Source organism: Filicampus tigris, chromosome 8 (assembly GCF_054856515.1).
Source record: "Filicampus tigris isolate MCC_2025a chromosome 8, RoL_Ftig_1.0, whole genome shotgun sequence".
Classification (NCBI taxonomy): Eukaryota; Metazoa; Chordata; class Actinopteri; order Syngnathiformes; family Syngnathidae; genus Filicampus; species Filicampus tigris.
In genome coordinates, this window is record NC_141224.1 from 633,787 (window position 1) to 653,769 (window position 19,983).

The window sequence follows — 19,983 nt, forward strand, 5'->3', positions numbered from 1 at the left end:
TTTGAGTCATTCGTTGAACCCAAAAAGTTGGGTCAAATGAAGAATAACCCTACAAAACAACCACCCCCAAAATTGGGTTGTTTCGTAAAGCAACCCAATTAAAAGTCTGTTGACGTGATTTATTCATTTGACCAAACTTTTTGGGCATTAAATAAATAATCTAAAAAGTTGGTATTTTGTGATCTTTATTTTGTTGTGTAGGATCGGCCATGTCTCTGGGTATTTAAGGTCAAGTTGGTCACTGGTGACCTGTTGTCAGAATGTCAGCTTTTGCCCATGCTTTCTGCCCATGCTTTCTACCTTTCTCTCTGTTGTTACTTTTTTTTTTTTTTTTAATATAATAAGACTCTGTTTTTTCCACTTCCGTGTCCTGTCTGCTTCTGGGTCCAAATTCTGCTGCCTGGTTCAAATTCTGCTCCTCATCAACAAAACAATCCACCCACAAACAATGTTTTTGACACCTCCATGCCCCCCCAAAAAAGGTTGTTTTGCACAAACCCCAGCCTCCCCCCAAACTGTTTTGTGATGTATTCATTTGACCAAAGTTTTGGGGTTCGATAAATAACCCTAAAAGTTGGGTCTGTACATTTTTGTTTGACCCCACCGCTTTTCGAGCGTATGCTTGTCTGACTGTGCGTGCGTGCGTGCGTGTTCGTGTGAGTGTGTTGACAGGCCGGTTGTGACGTCACTCGGGTGCGGGCTTCAGAATCAGTGCGTGGCAGTCGTGTGAAAATCAGCAGCAGTCCTAGGCTGAGAGTTTGTCCTCAAACAAACAACTGGACTTTACTTTTACAAGACATAAGAAGAAAAGTCACATTGCAACAAACAAGCCTGCTGTCTGCTATTCGCGTGTGCGCCGCTCCTGTCGCCCACTCATGAGATCCACGACGACCACCCACGCGTGGACTTCCTGCAAGTTGGCTCAAGACACACGACAGCCGTCATGGATCAGTCAATTGCCGTCCAAGACACCCTGCAAGGAGACGAAGACTGCATCATAGTATCCTTTCTTTTGACACGCGTCTCGCGAGGGATCGATTTAGCTTCTTAATCTCAATTTAGGGTTTCTAATCCTGTCTGGGTCTGTTGAGAGGATTGATTTGATGTAACAAAATGCGTTGTGCGTGGACAAAATGTAACGTTTTAAACTCGAAAACAGTGGTTCGAGGACACGTTTGCATGTTGGCGGGTGGGACGAAACCAAATTGGGAGCCAAGTTTGGGAGTGAACGCGTTCAGCCGCCAGATGGTGCCGTTGCTTCACCGACACTACTCACCGGCGTACAGTCAACGTACAACGTACTTAATTGCTTTTCATGCGATTCTCACGTGTGGCAAAAATATTTATTCGGATGTGTGTCTGTGAAAAAAATGAAAACGGTAAATGTAGAATAAATGAAGTGCATATTCAACTCTGTGCTTCGGTAAAAATTATATAAGGAAAAAGTGCATATATCCAAGAACAATTAAAAAGAAAAGGAACGAGCCTATTTTGACAACGCGAGTACAGATATAGGTTTTCAAATTTAAGAAGTAACATTCAAAAGTTATCAAAAAAATTAAAAAAAAGAAGTAAATATGTCAAGTAGAGCAGCGTGAAGAATTGACTTAAAGTACAGTAACTACATATTTGTATTTTGTTGCTTGCCATCATGCTCACCTACCGAATACTTTTAATTCAGACAGAGTACATGCCATTGGTACTCGAGTGGAGGTATTAGGAAAGACTGTGTTGACGTCATTTTTTGAATAAGGAAGGTTGCTCGTTTTGAGGCTTCAAGTTGCATTTTCTTGAATTGAGGCGTCAAACATGCTGTGCAATGTGACGTCCTCTTTGCTGACATGACTGAAAGCAGACTGCTGGGATTGGTGGAGTCTGCCAAAGAGCATGCGTGAGTTCTAACACCACTGGAGTACTGTAAAAAAAAAAAAGATTACTGTACTGTTGTTACTGTACTGTAGCGTATGTTCGTTTTTTGATGCAACGCTTATATTGGAAGTGCAGGTGTACCTAATGAAGTGACCGGCATGTAGCTAACGAGTCACTAATCATATTAGTGTGACTGTTTGTTTTGTTTTCAAACAGAATCTTTATTTATACCCATCGGAGGATGGCCATTACTGCAGAGGACGTGTCTCTGGAGGACATTGTGCCCATCGATCTCGACTTTGCCGTTGTTGAGAGTGAGCATACATGAGTCCATGCGTTTTTTTAATGCCTTGTACAGGTGCAGCTCAATAAATTAGCATTGTTGAAAAGTTATTTTATTTGAAAACATGACTACATTCATTCGATAAACTATTACTTGTTGATTAGTCGATTCCTTGTTGCAGCTCTAAATGATGTAAGCTAATGATCATCCAATGTGTAAAAAAATTATACGATGAAATATTTCACCCCGTGTAGTGATTCTAATTATCTGAGTAGGGGCCTACTGCTGGAATAAATTTAGTTTTGCGTGATTTTCTATATCTTAATTCTCAGTCGAACACCCCTTTCTGTTTTACAGTTTCCTCCCCCGAGGAGCTCGTACTTGTCGGTGAGTTATTTTTTTTCCCTGTGTATGTGTGTGTGTGTGTGCGTACGTGCGCGTGTGTGCGTGCGCGTGCGCGTGCGTTATTGTGTTTTTCATGTGGTGTAATTATTATAACATCAACCCATTTTTCCGCCTGTGTTGTGTTGTTGAAGGTGCTGATACACGAGTGCGAATGAGTTACAAGGACGAAAGTGTGGAGCTCAAACTGCCCTTCGGGTCTCACTCGAGACTCTTCCTCGGCGAGGTCATCAGGGCTTGGAGCGGTAAGTTGCTTTTCATAGAAGCATTTTTTTTTTGTCTACTCGATTTAAAACGGTTCACAGTCATCTTAATAACATGTGTGGAGCCAAACATACTTTTTAATATCACGGCCCAAAGGTTCAACAATAGTTACGTTTGACTGGAACAAAATCCCCTTAATCACTGTTGACTCGCATTTAACAGGAGTTTGAAAGTATCTGGTTGATTGTGAACATGGCCGCATCCCAGTTATGAGAGGGTGTGAACACTTGTGGTGGCATCACACACAAAAGTGTGTGACCCCAACCCTAACCCTTGGTCACAGACTCGGAGGCATAGCGATTAGTGACGTGAGGCTACTTTCAAATCTTGCTTGCAGTTTCAACTCTACAAACTCCACTTTAAACATCCAACTTTTTTTTCCAGATCCCACACTGTTAAGAGAGGAGAATAGTTTGGGATTTGCTTTTCTTGCCCCCTGTTCCACCTTCCCCCGTTTTGCATTTCGCCTAAGAAATCAGGTCGCTGCCTGGCAATCAGTCAGCATTTCCCGTCCTGTCTTCCTATGTTGATGTCATTGAGTTTGTTTCTTCAACAGGTTGAAATTGTTACATGGGTTCCGTAGCTCTGTACTTGTGACAGGTGCAATGACAAAAATTGGATTTCCATAATTTCATCAAATGATAGTCCACTATCTTAGTTCTAATAGTTAATAGTTCTAATCGTTTAAGTAGCAGTGTCAAAGTGCTTTATGGAGTCATAGTATTGAAGTTATTATTTTTGTATTGGGATAACAATAGCACATGCTTGAACTCAAACTGTTTGACACCAAATACTGATTGAGATCTTGTTTTTTTTATATCAAAACAAAAACAAAAAACCTGTTCATCTAGGCCACCTTCCTGTTGTTTAAGTAGCCAACTAAAGAAATGCCCTCTTTCCTTGAAGAGTACCTGCATTCACCCGACTCGCGCAAAACGAAACCTGGCCGTCACCTGGGCGTGACGTACGACACTATGATGAAAGAGGAGGTGGAGTTCAGATATAGCTCTTCTCTTTAGTCCTTTGCTGGGAGTGTCAAGACTCTGTCTTTTTCTCTCTTTTTTTTTTTAACTTTCAAGGTTTACCTTTTCCTTCATTCAGCTCAGCGTGATGGGATTAGTCGGGCAGCTGTCAGGCACATGCCACTTTTGTCACTGGGCCGCTGTTTTCCAGTAGGTGCCTCTCAGGGACACAGATGATGACGTTTTGGGTAGCGCTGTTTTATTTCGGTTGACTGGTGAAGACGATCAATTAGGGTACCAAAGATGGAGGGTTTACACAACATGGTACCACCTGTTGTCGCTAAAAGTAAGCTCGTGGGAAGTGGCGAAGGTGAGCCACCTCCTACCCCATTTTGAAATCTACCGACTTTATTTCAAATTGCTTTTTCTCCCTTTCTTTGGGCTTCAGATATTTGCAAGTTTCCGACCCAAGAAGCTAAATTTGAGTGGATCAACAAATACCGAACAGCCACCAAAGGCCAGGGACTTGTCAAACAAGCCTTCGCACCCCTCGGCACAACGCTGAATAAACTGAACCAGCACAGGAAAACAGGTTTGTCGCAACCACTGTTTCCGATTGACTGAGAGCCACACTGCATCACCAAAAAGTGTTGTTGATCTTCTAAGGCTGGGTGGGGTGGAAATTCACACCCGTGGGCCATATGCGGTACGCCATTCTCAACACAAATAGCTGGAAAAATATTACCTTTACAAAGGTCATACATTTTTTAGGCATTTAACCCTTACATACTGTTTGGGTCAAATCTGACGCATTTTCTCGGCCTACCGACTGACCAAAATGAATCTTTTTTTCTCCCCTGCAAGTTGCAGCCTTTTTCGATTTGAAAGTTGCATTCTGCTACAGTCCATCGATTGTAATGTCAATTTAAATTTGATTGTTTCACTGTTCGTCCCCAGTTTGAAGCCAAGGTTGAATCCTACTAAGGTATGTTTGGCACAAACAAAACACTGCTCATCGCCTCAGTGAAGCATGGCAGTGGCAGCATCATGCTTTGAGGCTATTTTCTCTCAACTGGAACTGGAGGCTTAGGCAAGGTGCAGGGAATTATTACCAGATCTAAATACCAGTCAGCGCCCAAAAGCGTTGCCAGAAAGAAAAAATGTTCAAACAGGTCTACTAGACTGGCTGAACTTTATTTGGGCTTCAGCCGTTTAACATGAGTATGAAGCAAGTAAATGGTTAATTTTGAAACAGTGCTTACTTGTGCAATGGCATTATCTCAGTGGTAAAAAAAAAATTAAAAAATCTGTCAGTGGTGTTCTCTTAGCTCGACACGATTGATTTTCTTTTCGAGTTGCGCAAGTTATGAGATGGTCTCATTTTTCAGTAACAAGACAGGCATTTGAACCAGACTTTGCCCATTACTTTGTGCACTTATTTCGTGGGCAGAAAGAAAAGTCTTTCCCTTCCAAGTACGCTAGCTTTGGTGCTGTGTTGAGGACATGTTAGCTCCTCCCACGGTAACGTTAGCATGGGCTGGTCTCGGTCGCTCGCTCCTCGCACTCGGCTTCTCCTCCACAGAATGCGTGGGAACAGAGCAGGGACATGTCAATGGTCATGAGAGACTCTGGTATGGCAAAATCAAATATTCCCTTTTCCTCCGGCTACGCTCGTTGTTTTTCGGGGGACGGTGCCTGCTCGGTTAGCTTCGGCTAATTAGCAGCCTAGCTGAAGGAAGTGAGTGAGTGAGTGGGTGGGTGGGACGCTGTCGTCGAAGATGATAAATCTCAGAAGGGAGATTATGTTGTTTTCCTTCAATAAAACCCGCTATGTGTCAATTGAATTAGTTGGACGTATTTCATCCTGACAAGTTGTTACGGCGTCGGTTGAGTGTTTTGTGATTCTGGTCTTGTGTTGTTGTGGTTACAGTGTTGTAATAACGCCATTCATTGGGACACAATTAGTGTCCTCGTCGCTTTAGTCGTCTTTTTATTTTATTTTGTATTTCTTTTGCTGTTTGAGTCAAGCAACTTCAGCGGCAAACTACTAAACACGGCTCCGATTTTTCCTGATCATCTAAATAGCTTGTTAGGGAAAATACTAATTCCTCTGCCGATTTATGGCTTTTATAGGGTAGCGTCGTAGGGGCGGTTGTGTAATATTGAACTTTGTCCATTTGTATATGAAAGGCTATGAATGGCTGATGTGTATGAGATGATAAAGGGTTTGATAAAGAGGCATCTCAGTGAAAGTGCATCTTCAGGCCACCAAAAGACTAGCTGGCCTAACCTGTGCACAGGAATGCATAGTGTGTTGTGACACTAGTGCTATCTTGCATGTAAACCTTCTGAGAAGACGACGTTTCTTAAGTGCAAGTTGGAGTCGACATGTGAGGGGAAGTACAAAGCATTTTGGGTGCTTTGAGGCAAGCAGGTGAACAAGCAGAAGTCACACACTAACACCAATGTGTTGAATAGCAACACAAAGAAGCCGAGTTGATGCAAAAGAATACGAAAGTCGAAAGTCTTGGCGCATTGCTGCGATGTAACGATATGTGACTTTCTCGAAAAACAAAATCCGCAAAGGACCGTGTCTTTATTTTATTGTTTATCAGAAGTGTAACAATTCATCCAAATTCTAATCCATTCTCAAATTCAGTGATAATTGTTTTCAAAAATCAATTAAAAATGTTGCTTATTTTAAAAGTGTCCAAATCCTTGGAGTTTCAGCCTCCCAACAGTAAACTTTCTCAAATACCTGTAGTCATTCATGACTTATTATCTTTGTGTTGATTTAGAATAAAACGTTCGCTTTTATTTTTGGAAAACTATGATGGATGTTTTTGCTTACTAAAACAGTTTCTGAATCTTACTTCATTTATGGCATTGCATTTTCTACATTGTCAATAAAAAATAATGTCCTCCTTTTGAATATTGGGCTGGAAATTATTTTTTCTTAAAAAAACAAACAGATTAATTGACAGATTACTCAATTACTGAAATAGACTTGAGTTGCAGCACTATTATTTATATATAGAGATTTTAAGTCTTATGCATAATACCAGTATGATATGCATGTGAGGTGCGGGCGTTATTTTTCTCCAATTGGGGTCACCACACTCACATTCGATGGTACAGAATCTGTGTTTGGATGCACGTGGCTTAAAAGGCGGGGCCTGGCCTGTTGAGGGACTCAGTCAATTGGAGTGTAGAGTTGACTGCTTGTTAACTGGCTAACACTCTCCGTGTTAAGTGACTTGCCGTCAATTGTGGCTAAAGGCAGGCTGTGTGTAAATGTGTGCTTGTGTTTAATCTGCTACCTTTGTTCAATCAAGCGATTGAAAGTGCACCAAAGGCTGTGAATATATTGAATTAGCTAACCTTTAAAATGGCTGGCAGTGAATGAATTATGCTTCAAAACGAATGGCTTACAGATGATTTGATTTTGGGGAAAAAAAGTACATTTACATGTATATGCTGACGAATAACCCTGGCTAAACTTAGCTCCTCCCCAACATACAAAGATATTTGTCTCTCATTTGTGATGTATCACTACAACATATTTGATTGACACCGGCGATTACGACTCTCCGGGCTCAGGCGCCATTTTGTGGCATTTTGGAGTGTTATAGAAAGAGCACAAAACCGCAAATAGGAGGAAGCTCACTGTAGTGTTAAAATAGACAGAAAGCAATAGAGAGCTACCGTTCCGTTGCATCACGTTTTTTTGTTGTTGTTGTTTTTGTCCCTCAAGAAAACAACTCCGACTTCAATTTGTGGAAATGCTGTTGTTTATTTTCACCATTGAATGTTACACGAGTCTCCAAATAACCAAATCGGACGTGAGCGGGAGGTCATTTGAATGGCTTTGTGGGCTTGTTGGAGTTACTCAGCTCAAGAATCTATTCTAGATTGAAGAGTGGCCTTTGCGCAATCCATTTTTTTCCTATTCTATTGTTCTTTGACAACAATTTAATCTTTAATCACCCAAGCGTGTTTTCCTTTCCAAGCGCAGCGCTCCGAAAGCAATTCACATCGTGCCGACAGTTATCTGAGCCAAAGCATGGCACACCTCTTGTTGCCCTTCCTCTTCCACTCCCACCGGTACACATGCTGTATGTACTTCAGCTACCACAACAAAAGATGCTTTGCATCGTTACGTTCCGTGTGCTGCGGAGCCTACGCTGTCACAGCGATTTCCTGGATTTCCTGGCCAAAAGAACGCGGCTCACCCTTTCAGGAGACAGCTGTGTTTAGACAGGGGCCACGCTGTCTGCCGCGCGCCCATTAGGATGCGACGCCACTCACAGGACACTTCATTAGGTACACCTGCGTTATGATCATGGGCACTGCATCGAAAAATTCTGCCTTTACAAAGACAATTGTGCATTTTTGATGGACATTGTCAGACAGGTATTGAGTTTGTTCTTCTGTTTATCATTACATTAGGCATTCAGTAATTAAGTACAGGTGTACCTAATATTATGGCCGCTTAGTACCCTTTTTTTTTCTTTTTTTTTTCCCCCAGAATAAACCCACACACTCAATTTTGATTCCTGGTTTTTATTTTTTACCAACAGAGAAATCCACAGACAAGAAAAAGCGAAGTTTGGAACGGCTAAAAGCCTCCAACAGCGCCACGCACAGCTCCAACACAGAGAGGTAAAGCATTTGCGCCTGCAATGAATCCCCTTACATAACAAGCTTTTGTACCCAGTGATGGAAAGGAGTTCTAGTAAAGAACATTTGAGTTCTTGAAGGGATTTCTCAGAATTGAATTTAGTGTTAAGCCCGCTAGCGCCATATGATAGCCATTTAATTGATGGCACGTTTCAAGAGAAATGAATTACATGACATGAAATGAAAGTGGACTGAATGAGGGAAAGCATCATGAAACTTTGACCTAAATTCGAAGCACGGCATGTATTGCCATCAAAAGAAGTTGTTGGTATGAAAGTCTTGATGAGTGACAATCAATAAGAAGCAGCAAAATGCACCCGTTTTTAGTCATCTCAAGGGGCAGCCATTTTGCCACTTGCTGTCGACCGAAAATGGCATCACAGTTGCTCGGGGCCCAGCTAACGACCGATCACGTCTCGCCCGTTTTCTGGATGCGGCCATGTGACGTTCGCAAGCTGAGCTGTCTGCAATTTCAATTTGATTCGCAACCAAACCAGTGGCCGATAGTCGGTTCGCTCGCACCGCTTACCTCTCCTGCCCTGTTTGCGTTAAACCTGTCGCTTTCCGACAAGAGATTTTATCCGGCACGTCAGACGTCATCTGATTGCGTTGAATGCCGTGTCCCTGACAAGTTGGATCAATGTCATCTGTTACAGCTCTCGTGCGGCAATTTTGCGGGGATGGCGTTCCAAAAGAGGCTCATCTCTTGATTTCCAGATAGCCCCGCCCACCGGCTTACCTCACATGTGATCACACGGGGAAAGACGAATAATTCTCGTCTTAAGCGCCGTTTTACCATCTTGTGGTGCATTTTTTTCCTCCGGTCGGCCAGACCTGTCTAGCTCGTCCCCTCCAGCTTTTACGCCTGACTGTTTGTGACACACACCGACAGCAGAAATGGGTTTGCTTCAAGCTGCAAATGTACTATTTATTCAAATGAGCGTTAAAAATTAAGAGCTTAAACATAGTCAAACATGAATGTCATGAAAGACATGAAAACACTTCCACACACGCACACAAATGCCCTGCAGCATTTTGCTAGGAAAGAAAACACAAAAGACTTTAAGACCAATGAAATAAGAGCAATTTAAGTTGAAGGGAAGACTAGGATCCATTTTGCCCGTGTGAATATACCTTTTGCTAAACACAACTGGCAACACTTTTGAAGCATGGCATCAGCTGCCCTGCTCTACTTTCATGATCTGATTTCTCAGTAAGCTGTCTTGTATTTCTTTTTGCGCGCTTGTGCTTAACACACAGAAGTCACATTTCAGCCGTACCTCTACTTGTTTATGTGCACGAGAGTGTCGGTTGGAGAGTCTCTTCCTTTTTTCCTTTGTCCCTGAAGTCCGTCTTGCTTCCACATAGTGCCGTCGAGTGTTCGGACCGCATAACTGAAATGCCTTGTGTTACATGTAAGTGACATGCGTGGCAAGGCCGCAGTGCAATGGCAAAATTTAAGCAATGACAATTTGTTACTCTAAAAAGTGTTATAGATGTAATGTTCAAGAAATGTTTGTGTTTTTGAACACAATGTTTGGTTAAACAACGAAAAACTATGGGCCTAAATGACACTTTTTTTTTCTTTTTTTTTTCTCTGTCATCCAATACGATTGTGTGTAAAAAGCTAACGAGATTGCCACCAAAATCGGCTCCAGATGAAATAAAAACCAGACAATACATGTTCTGGAGCGCTCGAAACAACACGCAGCACTAAGTAAAGAGATGCTACTATATTTTGCCGTACATGTCGCAATACTGTGCATAGCACCCATATCATACACTGGGGGGGGGGAAGTTTGGTTTGCAAGTGAGGCTCTCCAGGCTTGCGAAGCTCATCCAATCCGCAGCTTTGGAGAGTCATTTTCCTCTGCGAGGTAAACTAAAGTGGGCTGAATGGTGAGCCGCAGCAGTCCACCGCTGCCGCTCTTGGACTGAGTTACAGCTTATTCCTAGAAGGAGGCGGCCATATTACATTTCCTCCCCTCCTCTCATATTGACAACACAGAAATAGAGCTTGAATGCATACCCTTCCCCGTTGCGTCTATGCATTTACGTTGCCTACTAAAAGCCAATCTGAAGTGTTGCAAAGTCCTGATTTATTGCCACTAATTCTCATGGGAGGTTTCCAACAACACCAACATTTACAGTTACGCTGCACCAGAAGGACGGGGGGGCTGTGTTATAGCAGGACACAAGCCAGTGTGACCAAATGATGTAATAGTGTCTTCCATCTTGGTCTGTGCCAGCCCAGTCACCTAAGCGCTACCTCGTTTTATCTCTCTCTCTCTCTCTCTCTCTCTCTCTCTCTCTCTCTCTCTCTCTCTCTCTCTCTCTGTGTCTCTCTCTCTCTCTCTCTCTCCTACTTTCTCTCTCTCTCTGTTTCACGGGCTGCCGCAGTCAGGGCCTCTCCAGCCGCGACGAGCGGGATGACCTGGTTCGCTCCTCCAGCCACACGCCGTCCAACAAAGCTCACATTCTAGCCATGCCGCAGTTCGGCCTGCGGGACAACCTCATTAGGTGCGAGCTGCTCAAGAACGAGGACTTGTATATTTACCGAGAGCATTTCAGGTACGTAACATCGTTCGAATGGATATCTCAGTGCTAATTAGTCATTTACAACCAAGAAATCCACTTTTTACTTTTCCAGTATTACCAGACCAGACTTTTCCGTGGGCGACTTCTTACACTGAAAACAATAGTGTGTTGAATTCACTCAATTGGATTTCATAAAGTGGCTGCACAGAATAAAATCATTTGGATCCAGATAACTTTTTAAGTGGATGTATAGTCTACTTAAAAATATATATTTTTTTTTAAAAAGCACATTATTTTTCAGTGTATGATTGCAGCCTAAACAGTCGGCACAAGTCGGACCCCGCGAGTGTTATGGAAAAAAAGTGAGTCAACGTTGCCGGGTATTTGAAGTGCAAAGCTCTTTTCTAAATGAAGTCGTAGGCGCCTGGAGGAGTTGGCACTGCCGAAACGTTGCTGCCTTGTAGCTCTTGGTCTCATTCCTTATTGACTTGTACAAATGGCTCCGGAGCTCCTTGTACTCAAGGATGAGTGTTGACTGACGTTGGTGCCGCATACTGCTCCCTGTCGGTAAATCTGTGATTTACACTCAACGATGCACTTTTGAGCCGCTCTGTCAGTAGGACAAGCGGCCAAACGCGCAAATGCAAAACGAAAACACTCGCAAAGAGCGTGGAGCAGCTGTGGGAAATGGCCTATCGGAGCTGGAGCCCCTGCCCCATTGGAGGCCCATCGGCACGCAAATAAATGTACTACACTTAGGGTGTGATTTTCATCTTAAAGGGGGAGGCAACCCCAACAAATTCTTTGCCCTTATTGGTCGAAGCGTGGCGTTTTCATGATTATTGCGTTTGTGGAATATGAGTGAAGCAGTAAAATCCCCCCGTTTTTGTCCATCTCCGGGGGCGGCCATTTTGCTACTCGCTGTCCACTGAAAATGACACGGAGGTTGCTCAGGTATTGACCCATCACGGCTCAGCTGTTTTCTGAAGCTAGGCCGTGATTGGTCATTATGTGAGGCCTGAGCAACTGTGATGTCATTTTCAGTCGACAGCAAGTGGCAAAATGGCCGTCCCCGGAGATGGACAAAAACGGCTGGATTTGACTGCTTAACGCATCTTCCGCAAACGCAATATGAATCAGAATGCCCTGTTTCCACCAGTGGGCCTGCTTAGAACTTGTCAAGAACATTTTTGGGTTCAAACAAGCCCAGTATATTCCTTTACATTCTCTGTATTGCATTGATTATGTTTTACAGTTTAGAACCGGCTGCTGTTTTTTCTTTGAAGGGGCTTGAGCGTGGTGTGATAAAAGCGAAGCGCGTGGCTCCTCTCCTCACAGCTCCTTCGTTTCTTGTAGCTGTTTCTTAGGCACGTACAATGTGAATGGGCAGACGCCCAAAGAAAGCCTGCGTCCATGGCTGAGCTGCACGCTGGACCCTCCTGACATGTACTGTGTGGGGTAGGTACCGAGTGCAGCAACACTCGCTCGCATCCCGCAGCCGTGCTCGCGCTGCCCACACCTCTGACGGCTGAGCGCTGTTGAGATGAGCACCCACCCACTCGCGCCTGCCTACGGTTTAGCTGTTTGTGGTGAAGGCTTTACAAAGGTTCGAGTGCACTGTAGGACGTCACTCTGATAAATGCTTTCTTTTGTTGGTTGGACTAGTTTCCAGGAGCTGGATCTTAGCAAAGAGGCTTTCTTCTTCAACGACACTCCCAAAGAGCTGGAGTGGACAAAGGCTGTGTCCGACGCTTTGCATCCCGATGCCAAGTATGCCTTAGTAAGAAAGTCGCCTTTTCTCCCCCCCACCTCACCAAGTTTTACTGACGATTTCTACATGGAATCGTTTATTTGCAATGTCTGCTTCCCCTTTTCTGAGACTGCTGCTGACTCGCGATGACCAGTTTCCCCTTTCTCTGTGTGCATCACCGTCAGCGCAGTGAAAACATGTTTTCGTCCACTCGCTCGAAGCACTCTGACAAAAGCATCGCGCTCACTGGCATCGTGTGCACGAGCTGGAAATGAAACGCACCCTAGCATGTTGCAGTCGACTTCGCAGTCTGACCATGCGCCGGTTCATTTTGCGCGGTCACGTGAAATTGTCTCTCGACGCCAGTGGCTCTCAGACTCTTTACACCAAGTAGCACCACCTGGAAATACGTAGCTAGGCTCGTACCACCACCATGACAGACATTTCACCGCAGTAGCGCGTTAGGCCCAAGCGGTCTTCCAAAATGAAGCGGAGGCTTTTGTTCCTAGAAAGTACTTTATTGTGAGTAGGGCGGCAGCTCTCAAATATTTTTACAACCAAGTATTGTAACAATGAATTAAAAATGCCACAGGTGAAGTTGGTGCGGCTAGTGGGCATCATGCTGCTCTTCTATGTGAAGAAGGAGCATGCAGAGTTCATTTCGGATGTGGAGGTGGAGTCGGTGGGAACCGGCATCATGGGCAGGATGGTAAGGACGGAATTGGCCTCGTTTGCCTTCTGATCCGATTCCGACTTGCATCAACGGCGCTCTGGCAGGGCAACAAAGGCGCGGTGGGCGTCCGTTTTCGCTTCCACAACTCTGACATCTGCGTGGTCAACTGTCACCTGGCGGCGCACGTGGAAGAGTACGAGAGGCGCAATCAGGACTACAAAGACATCTGCAGCCGCCTCCGCTTTCGGCAGCTCGACCCTACGCAGCCGGCGCTGACCATCATGAAGCACGAGTATGACAACAAAGCCGTTCGGGCATCACAATATGGCACCTTCCGGCTTCCGCATCCTCAAATGTCTTCTGTCATGGTTTCATGCCTCGTCGCCCATTATTCAACTTTTTCAAGGTTTTTTTTCTTTCTTCTTGACCAGCGTGGTCTTATGGATCGGTGACCTCAACTACAGGATCAGCGACCTGGATGTCAACAATGTGAAGGACCTTATCAGCAAGAAGGACTTTGAGATGCTGCACACGTACGATCAGGTAATCGCCGTGACCTCGCCGTGACCTCGCCGCGACCTGGGCCCGATCGCTCGACGTTCACCGCTCGCGCTCGTCGGCAGCTCAAGAGGCAGATCGACGAGGAGGCGGTGTTCGTCGGCTTTGTGGAGGGGGAGATCGATTTCCAGCCCACCTACAAATATGACACCGGCTCCGACATGTGGGATACCAGGTAATGTGGAATGAGCCGACACGCAACCCAGGCCTAGATGTTATTTTAACAGCCATCGTGCCCAGCTTTCAAGCCCTGCAAAATCAGAATAAATGTCCTGTAAATTTGACACAACGCATAGAAGTATGTTGTTAACGCTCCTGCCGAATTTGAATGATTATAAAAAAAAAAAAAAACAAGTATATAAATGAATGCTACTATGGGGCTTTTTCATGCCTACGCATAAACATATTTGAGCTGTGAAAATATATCTGTTCAAGCCTCCAGTAGCTGGCCAGAGATTTTCCACACGCTGGCTGTCAAGTCTGACTTTTTTTTTTTTTTTCCTGCCCTCCTCGCACTTCTGCCTTTGTCTGTGTGATCTCGGGGCCCACCGACAATGAGGCGCTCTAAAGCGGGCACGGCAGCAAACTATCCAAAGGGAAGAAGCATTTTTGGGCTGTCGGCATAGCCTGAATTCACTTTATGTTCTTGAACGTAACCTTTGTCACGTGTGACTTTTGTGTTTGATTTCAAGAATCAAGCGGAAAATGTGTTTTCTTGCACGTTTAGTGAAAAATGCCGCGTGCCTGCGTGGTGTGACCGTATCTTGTGGCGAGGGAAGGACATCAGTCAGCAGCATTACCAGAGTCACATGGCGCTGAAGACCAGCGACCACAAGCCTGTCAGTTCCCTGCTCCTGCTTGGGGTAAGCCGGCTTTTTTTACACAGACACCCTGCAAAACGGCAACGCCACGGACGATTTCGCCCACCGCAAAGTGTCCCTTTTAGACAGAACAGTCCTCGTACCAAGTCGGTGGTGGGCGGGGGAGGGGGTTTTGGTGTTTGTGTTTGTGTTTTGTTTTTTCAATAAGAATACTTGGTTGACTTGTACAAATGTGCCTAAGAAGAATGTCCTGCTTTGTTTTGCATAGAACTAGATCCTAACCCTAACATCAAACCATAACTAATGTCCTTGAATGCACAAACGTTTCTACAACCAAGGTTTTGCGCTGTTGTTGTTTTTTATGACTTCCGCTTAGAGCAGATGAAGTTTATTGGCCACCTTACATGGATACAGTGTCGCTGCTTGTTTGGCCTCGGTGGAGATCAGCGCTCTGTGACGTGGCATATATTATGGACCTTCCTTTTGAAACTTAATTGTACCACAGTGATTCTCAAAGTGCCTTGCTTTAGGCTCCCTCTAGCGGTATGCAAAGAATCACTGAATGAAATGGTCGATCGGCGTAATGCTACAGTGGCTTAAACTTGTGTTTCATTGACTACAGTGCAGTTCAGTTGTATTTAACTGCAATCCAGTTGCATTGAGCATGTCATGGATTTTGGTATATTCAAGTACAGTGGTAATGTTCAAGCTGTGCATAATGTAACAGTGGCTTACCAACATTTCCAATAGAATGTGTTTTTTAGAATGAAAGCCTCTGCTTATTTGGACGAGTATTTAGGCACACGGCATAATATTTTAATGTTGGTCATCATAGTGTTTCTTGGAAGTATTTTTTGAGGTAACAAACAAAAATGTTGAAGACTACTATGCTAGAAGCAAGAGATGACAGATTTGGTCGATTTTGAATTTGAAATAACTTTTATCATTGAAAGTAATAGTCCTGTAACATGTTTGTGAAATGGTAATGTCGTCGTTGCATCCTAATTGTGTGCAGATCAAGAGAGTCAATGCGGAGTCCTACAAGAAGACCCTTGAAGAGATTGTTCGCAATTTAGACAAAATGGAGAACGAATGCATTCCCTCTGTAACCTTGTCCAAACGAGAGGTAGAGTTCGATTTTAGTTTTTGATACATCAAGCCCAACTGATGATGTGAAGCTTTGTTTGTTTATTTTCTTTCACCGATGACTGATGACCGCAGCCATTCTTTCTCACTCTCTCTCTCTCTCCTAGTTCCACTTTGAGAACGTGAAGTACATGCAACACCAGGCCAGGACGCTGAGCATCATCAACGACGGCCAGGTTCCTTGTCAGTTTGAGTTCATCCAGAAGCCAAACGAGGCCACTTACTGCAAGCCCTGGCTCACGGCCAACCCCCCCAAAGGCTTCATCGCTCAGGGTGAGCCGTGCTTGATGTGACAAACCGCTACCGCCATGGATGGATAATGGAGCTTTTTGTGTGTGTGCGTGTGTGCATGAACTTGACTGACAAAAAATACACACGCTCATGAATAATCAGGTTTGACAGGCCCAAAATCGACCTTCTCTCTATTTCAGTTAATTCACGTAATCGTTCTCGAACCCACTGGTTCAAATTGCGCTGGGCTCCACACGTACATAATCCTTGTTGCCGCTAGGTGATCCGTAGCCGGAAACAAAACATAAAAGGAAAAATTGCACCCTGCCTTATTGTCTTCTGGCTCTGAAGAAAGGTTCCGCCTCTCAAAGACACGTTAATCTGGCCAAGAAAATTGAGACGGCACAGTGCGGGGTTAGCCGACTTCGGTCTAGGGTGGCCACGGCCGCCCCGTGCCATCCCACAGACCCTCACCTGACCGACCTCTCTTCAACGCTAGGCGCTTCCGTGGACATCGACCTTGAGGTTTTCGTGAACCGCGCCACGGCGCCCGACTTGAATTCGGGCAAGCAAGAGATCGAAGACATCCTGGTCCTCCACCTGGAGCGCGGCAAGGACTACTTCATCTCGGTGACGGGAAGCTACCTGCCCAGTTGCTACGGCACCCCCATCCACGTGCTGTGTCGGCTGAGGGAGCCCATCCAGGACATGCCTCAGGAGACCCTCCGTCAAATGGTGGGTCACTTTCTTCTTCTTTTTTTGGGGGGGGGCATGCTTGCTGATAGTGCGGGGCTTGAATTATTATTATGTGTTGTGCTTCCAAAAATATGCATGTTGGGTTAATCGAAGACTGGAAATCAGGGATGGGCAACTGAAGAATGGAGGGGGCTGCAATTTTTCATTAGCGCTACAGCGAGGCAACATACAACCGCACACTTTCTCACCAGATGTATGACAAAAATGACATTTTAAATAAGGACAAAATATATGCCTGCCGTTTTTCGGAATGTGAGTAGAAATAGTTGTGTGTCTTCATATGTGTTGCCATTATCCGGTGACCAGTTCAGGGTGCACCGCCTCCTGCCCAAAGTCAGCTGGGATAGGCTCCGGCTCACCCCCGGCCCGAGTGAGGACAAGCTGCATAGGAAATGGATGGATGGAACTGCGCAGATAAGAACTGTTGAGTCGGTTTTGATTGAATTGCTTCTGTTTGCGCTGAACCGACAGATGGCGGCATCGCTGAGTGAGAACGCCGGAAGCACGGAAAAGCCTCTCGACATTCCGAAAGAACTCTGGATGATGGTGGATCACTTGTTTCGCAATGCCATCAAACAGGTTTGAAAGTTTGATTGTGAAGCATTCATTTTTTATGCGCTTTGTTTGCCTTTGTCTGCTTTGCCTTGACTGAAAGAAGATGTTAGCTAAAGAAGTCATTGTTGTCTTCACAGGAAGACATATTTCAACAACCTGGACTCCGCAGTGAATTTGCAGAAATACGGGACTGCCTTGACACTGGCATGGCGGATTCTCTCTGTATCCTTTCAATCAGTGATTCTCAAAAGTGTTGAACGTGGCTTCATGAGCTAGAGAACCTAAGAACCACTGACTTAAGCGTTCATTTGTATTTAACATTTACATAAAATGATTGAATTTTTCCGTGCAATACCTTTTTACTGACTCATTGTTCAAGTTTTTTTTCCCTAAGTAGCACAAAGTTGGACCAGGCCAAAGACTCAGCACACAGACCAATGTCAATATCACAGAGTCTGTGGAAATCGGTGTGGACCACACGTTACAATTTGTGATCGTAAATATTGAACAGGATAATCGCTCATAAATGTCGGTGGAGATTTGGTTGTGTGTGTCGGGTTGCAAAATTGCAGCAATTTTTCAAGTTGGGAACTTTCGATTGGAATTCATGTGAATTTATGAGAAGCAGAAATACACAAAATGGAAGGTTGGCTCTTCATAGTCAACTTAAACGGGTCCGCCTCCCTTGTTTTTTCAGCTGGTAATCGGATGTTTATTTCCAAACGATCCATCCTTGACATCGTAATGATGCGTAGCTGGCAGTAACCACTCGGTAGCAGAGGCCTTGCTTCTTTTCCTGGACGCCCTCCCAGAGCCGGTCGTTCCCTACGCTTTCTACCAGCAGTGCCTCGAATGTTGCTCGGATGCCATCCAGTGTGAGAAGGTACTGTCATCTGCCTTCTGCCATTTACTTCCGCTACCCTTTGGTTGTCATAAATCTAAGAAAGTGGTTTTCTTTCTCCCCCTTTTTAAGGTCATTTCCATGCTACCTCAGTGCCACAAAAATGTTTTCAATTATCTAGCCGCCTTCCTGCGGGAGCTGCTGAAGAATTCGGCAAGCAATCGATTAGATGCTACCATCGTAGGTAAGACAATAATCAAAGATTTTGCTTCAGTCTGCCTTTTCTGATATAGCGGAACCTCTATGGGCAGCCCAGGATGCATTTGGAGTTTTTTTTGCCACAGGATAGAATGGAAATGGTAATCATATCTAAGGTCAAAGTGACACCATTTATTTTTCAACTCTATCTCGTTTTTTGTTTTTTTTTACTGTATGAAAAGTGTTTCAGAGTCTGTTTCAGAGTCAGACTGTGACAATGATTTTAAAATTTCAAAATGATTTTTTTTAAATACATGGTTTACATGTCCCAACTCTTATATTTATAAAATAAGAATGATTACAAATAAGAAGGCTGAATTTATATTTCAAACAGGTTAATTAATCTGTTCCAGGTTCAAACTGTCACAATGTTTTTAAAGTAAAAAACAGACAGGTATTCAGGTGAATGATAAATTCAACAAAAAAGGATGTGCATCTTTCAAATTCCAACTTCAAACTCTTCAGCTCATTCAGGACATCTTGGCAACTGGTATTCACATTCCCCAAATCCCCACATTTTCACATTGAAATTCCCAAATGTAAACATATTTTGGAATGTTTACCGTCTCCTCCCACATTCACCGATTTGAACCATTCCAATGTCATGTCTCGCTTTCGACTTTCGTCAAAAATGCAATTATTTCTGCAGCATTTGACTTGAGCGTGAGAAGCGTTGCCATGCAATTTCTCCCAAAAATGCCATTCTCTGGCTGAACGTAATTGTCATAACAAGCTTGTGTCTCCGTCTGTAGCCACCATCTTTGCCTCATTGCTCCTGCGGTCCCCGACCAAGCAGGACCTCGCCGAGAAGAGGAAGGCACGGGAGTTCTTTCAGCACTTCTTGGGCCACAGCTCATCCTAGACAGAGGACCACGCTTAAATAAAACACTAAAAAAAACAAAAAAACATTGTCCTGTATTTGAAATAACCTGTTAATAATTTTGCATACTTTCTTGAGGAGTCTTCAGACACATTAAAAAAAGATGTAGTATATAGTTAACATGAGATAGTATGTTTTTGTGATCTGTGGATTTATTTGCCTACCCTCTTTTGAATGTTTATTTAAAAATATATTTTACTGTTTCTGACCTATCGCATAATTGTTTTCTATATAAAAAGTTGTTGGAAAAGCACTCTTTCATGTTTTTATTCTTAACACATTAAACTTGGAAATTTATTGGAAAACTTACAACCATTCGCAACCCAAACTGCTACTATTTCTTCTTCATATTTAAATGTGTGGCTGGTGTGCCTCGTTCAGTTTTTTCTCCAAATACCCAAAATGTCATTCTTGAACCAGAATTGTTTTTCCAAAGTGACCCACTACGCACAGAAATAAACTTTTTTTTTTTAATCTTTTTTTTTTTTTTTTTACAGTTGCTACAAAGTTTGTGTA

General features: G+C 43.9%; 1 protein-coding gene across 5 annotated transcripts; it reads left to right on the top strand.

The window, feature by feature from the left end:
• Positions 1–646: 646 nt before the first annotated feature.
• inpp5b (inositol polyphosphate-5-phosphatase B) lies at positions 647–19,720 on the top strand. Of its 5 annotated transcripts, XM_086037924.1 has the most exons (23): positions 647–1,000; positions 1,812–1,891; positions 2,086–2,183; positions 2,510–2,539; positions 2,689–2,799; positions 4,229–4,372; positions 8,361–8,442; positions 10,861–11,031; positions 12,355–12,456; positions 12,664–12,778; positions 13,341–13,457; positions 13,526–13,713; positions 13,853–13,964; positions 14,045–14,154; positions 14,707–14,842; positions 15,816–15,926; positions 16,054–16,219; positions 16,677–16,912; positions 17,405–17,512; positions 17,626–17,710; positions 18,244–18,371; positions 18,462–18,573; positions 19,340–19,720. In XM_086037924.1, exons 1-23 carry the CDS (start codon positions 944–946, stop codon positions 19,447–19,449), a joined length of 2,709 nt encoding a protein of 902 aa, XP_085894050.1. In that variant the 5' UTR covers positions 647–943; the 3' UTR covers positions 19,450–19,720. The 5 variants fall into 5 exon arrangements, with proteins under 5 accessions (XP_085894050.1, XP_085894052.1, XP_085894053.1 ...); XM_086037926.1 differs by lacking the exon at positions 4,229–4,372 and having other exon boundaries at positions 648–1,000; XM_086037927.1 differs by lacking the exons at positions 647–1,000; positions 1,812–1,891; positions 2,086–2,183; positions 2,510–2,539; positions 2,689–2,799 and adding an exon at positions 3,835–4,150.
• The last annotated feature ends 263 nt before the right edge of the window (positions 19,721–19,983 follow it).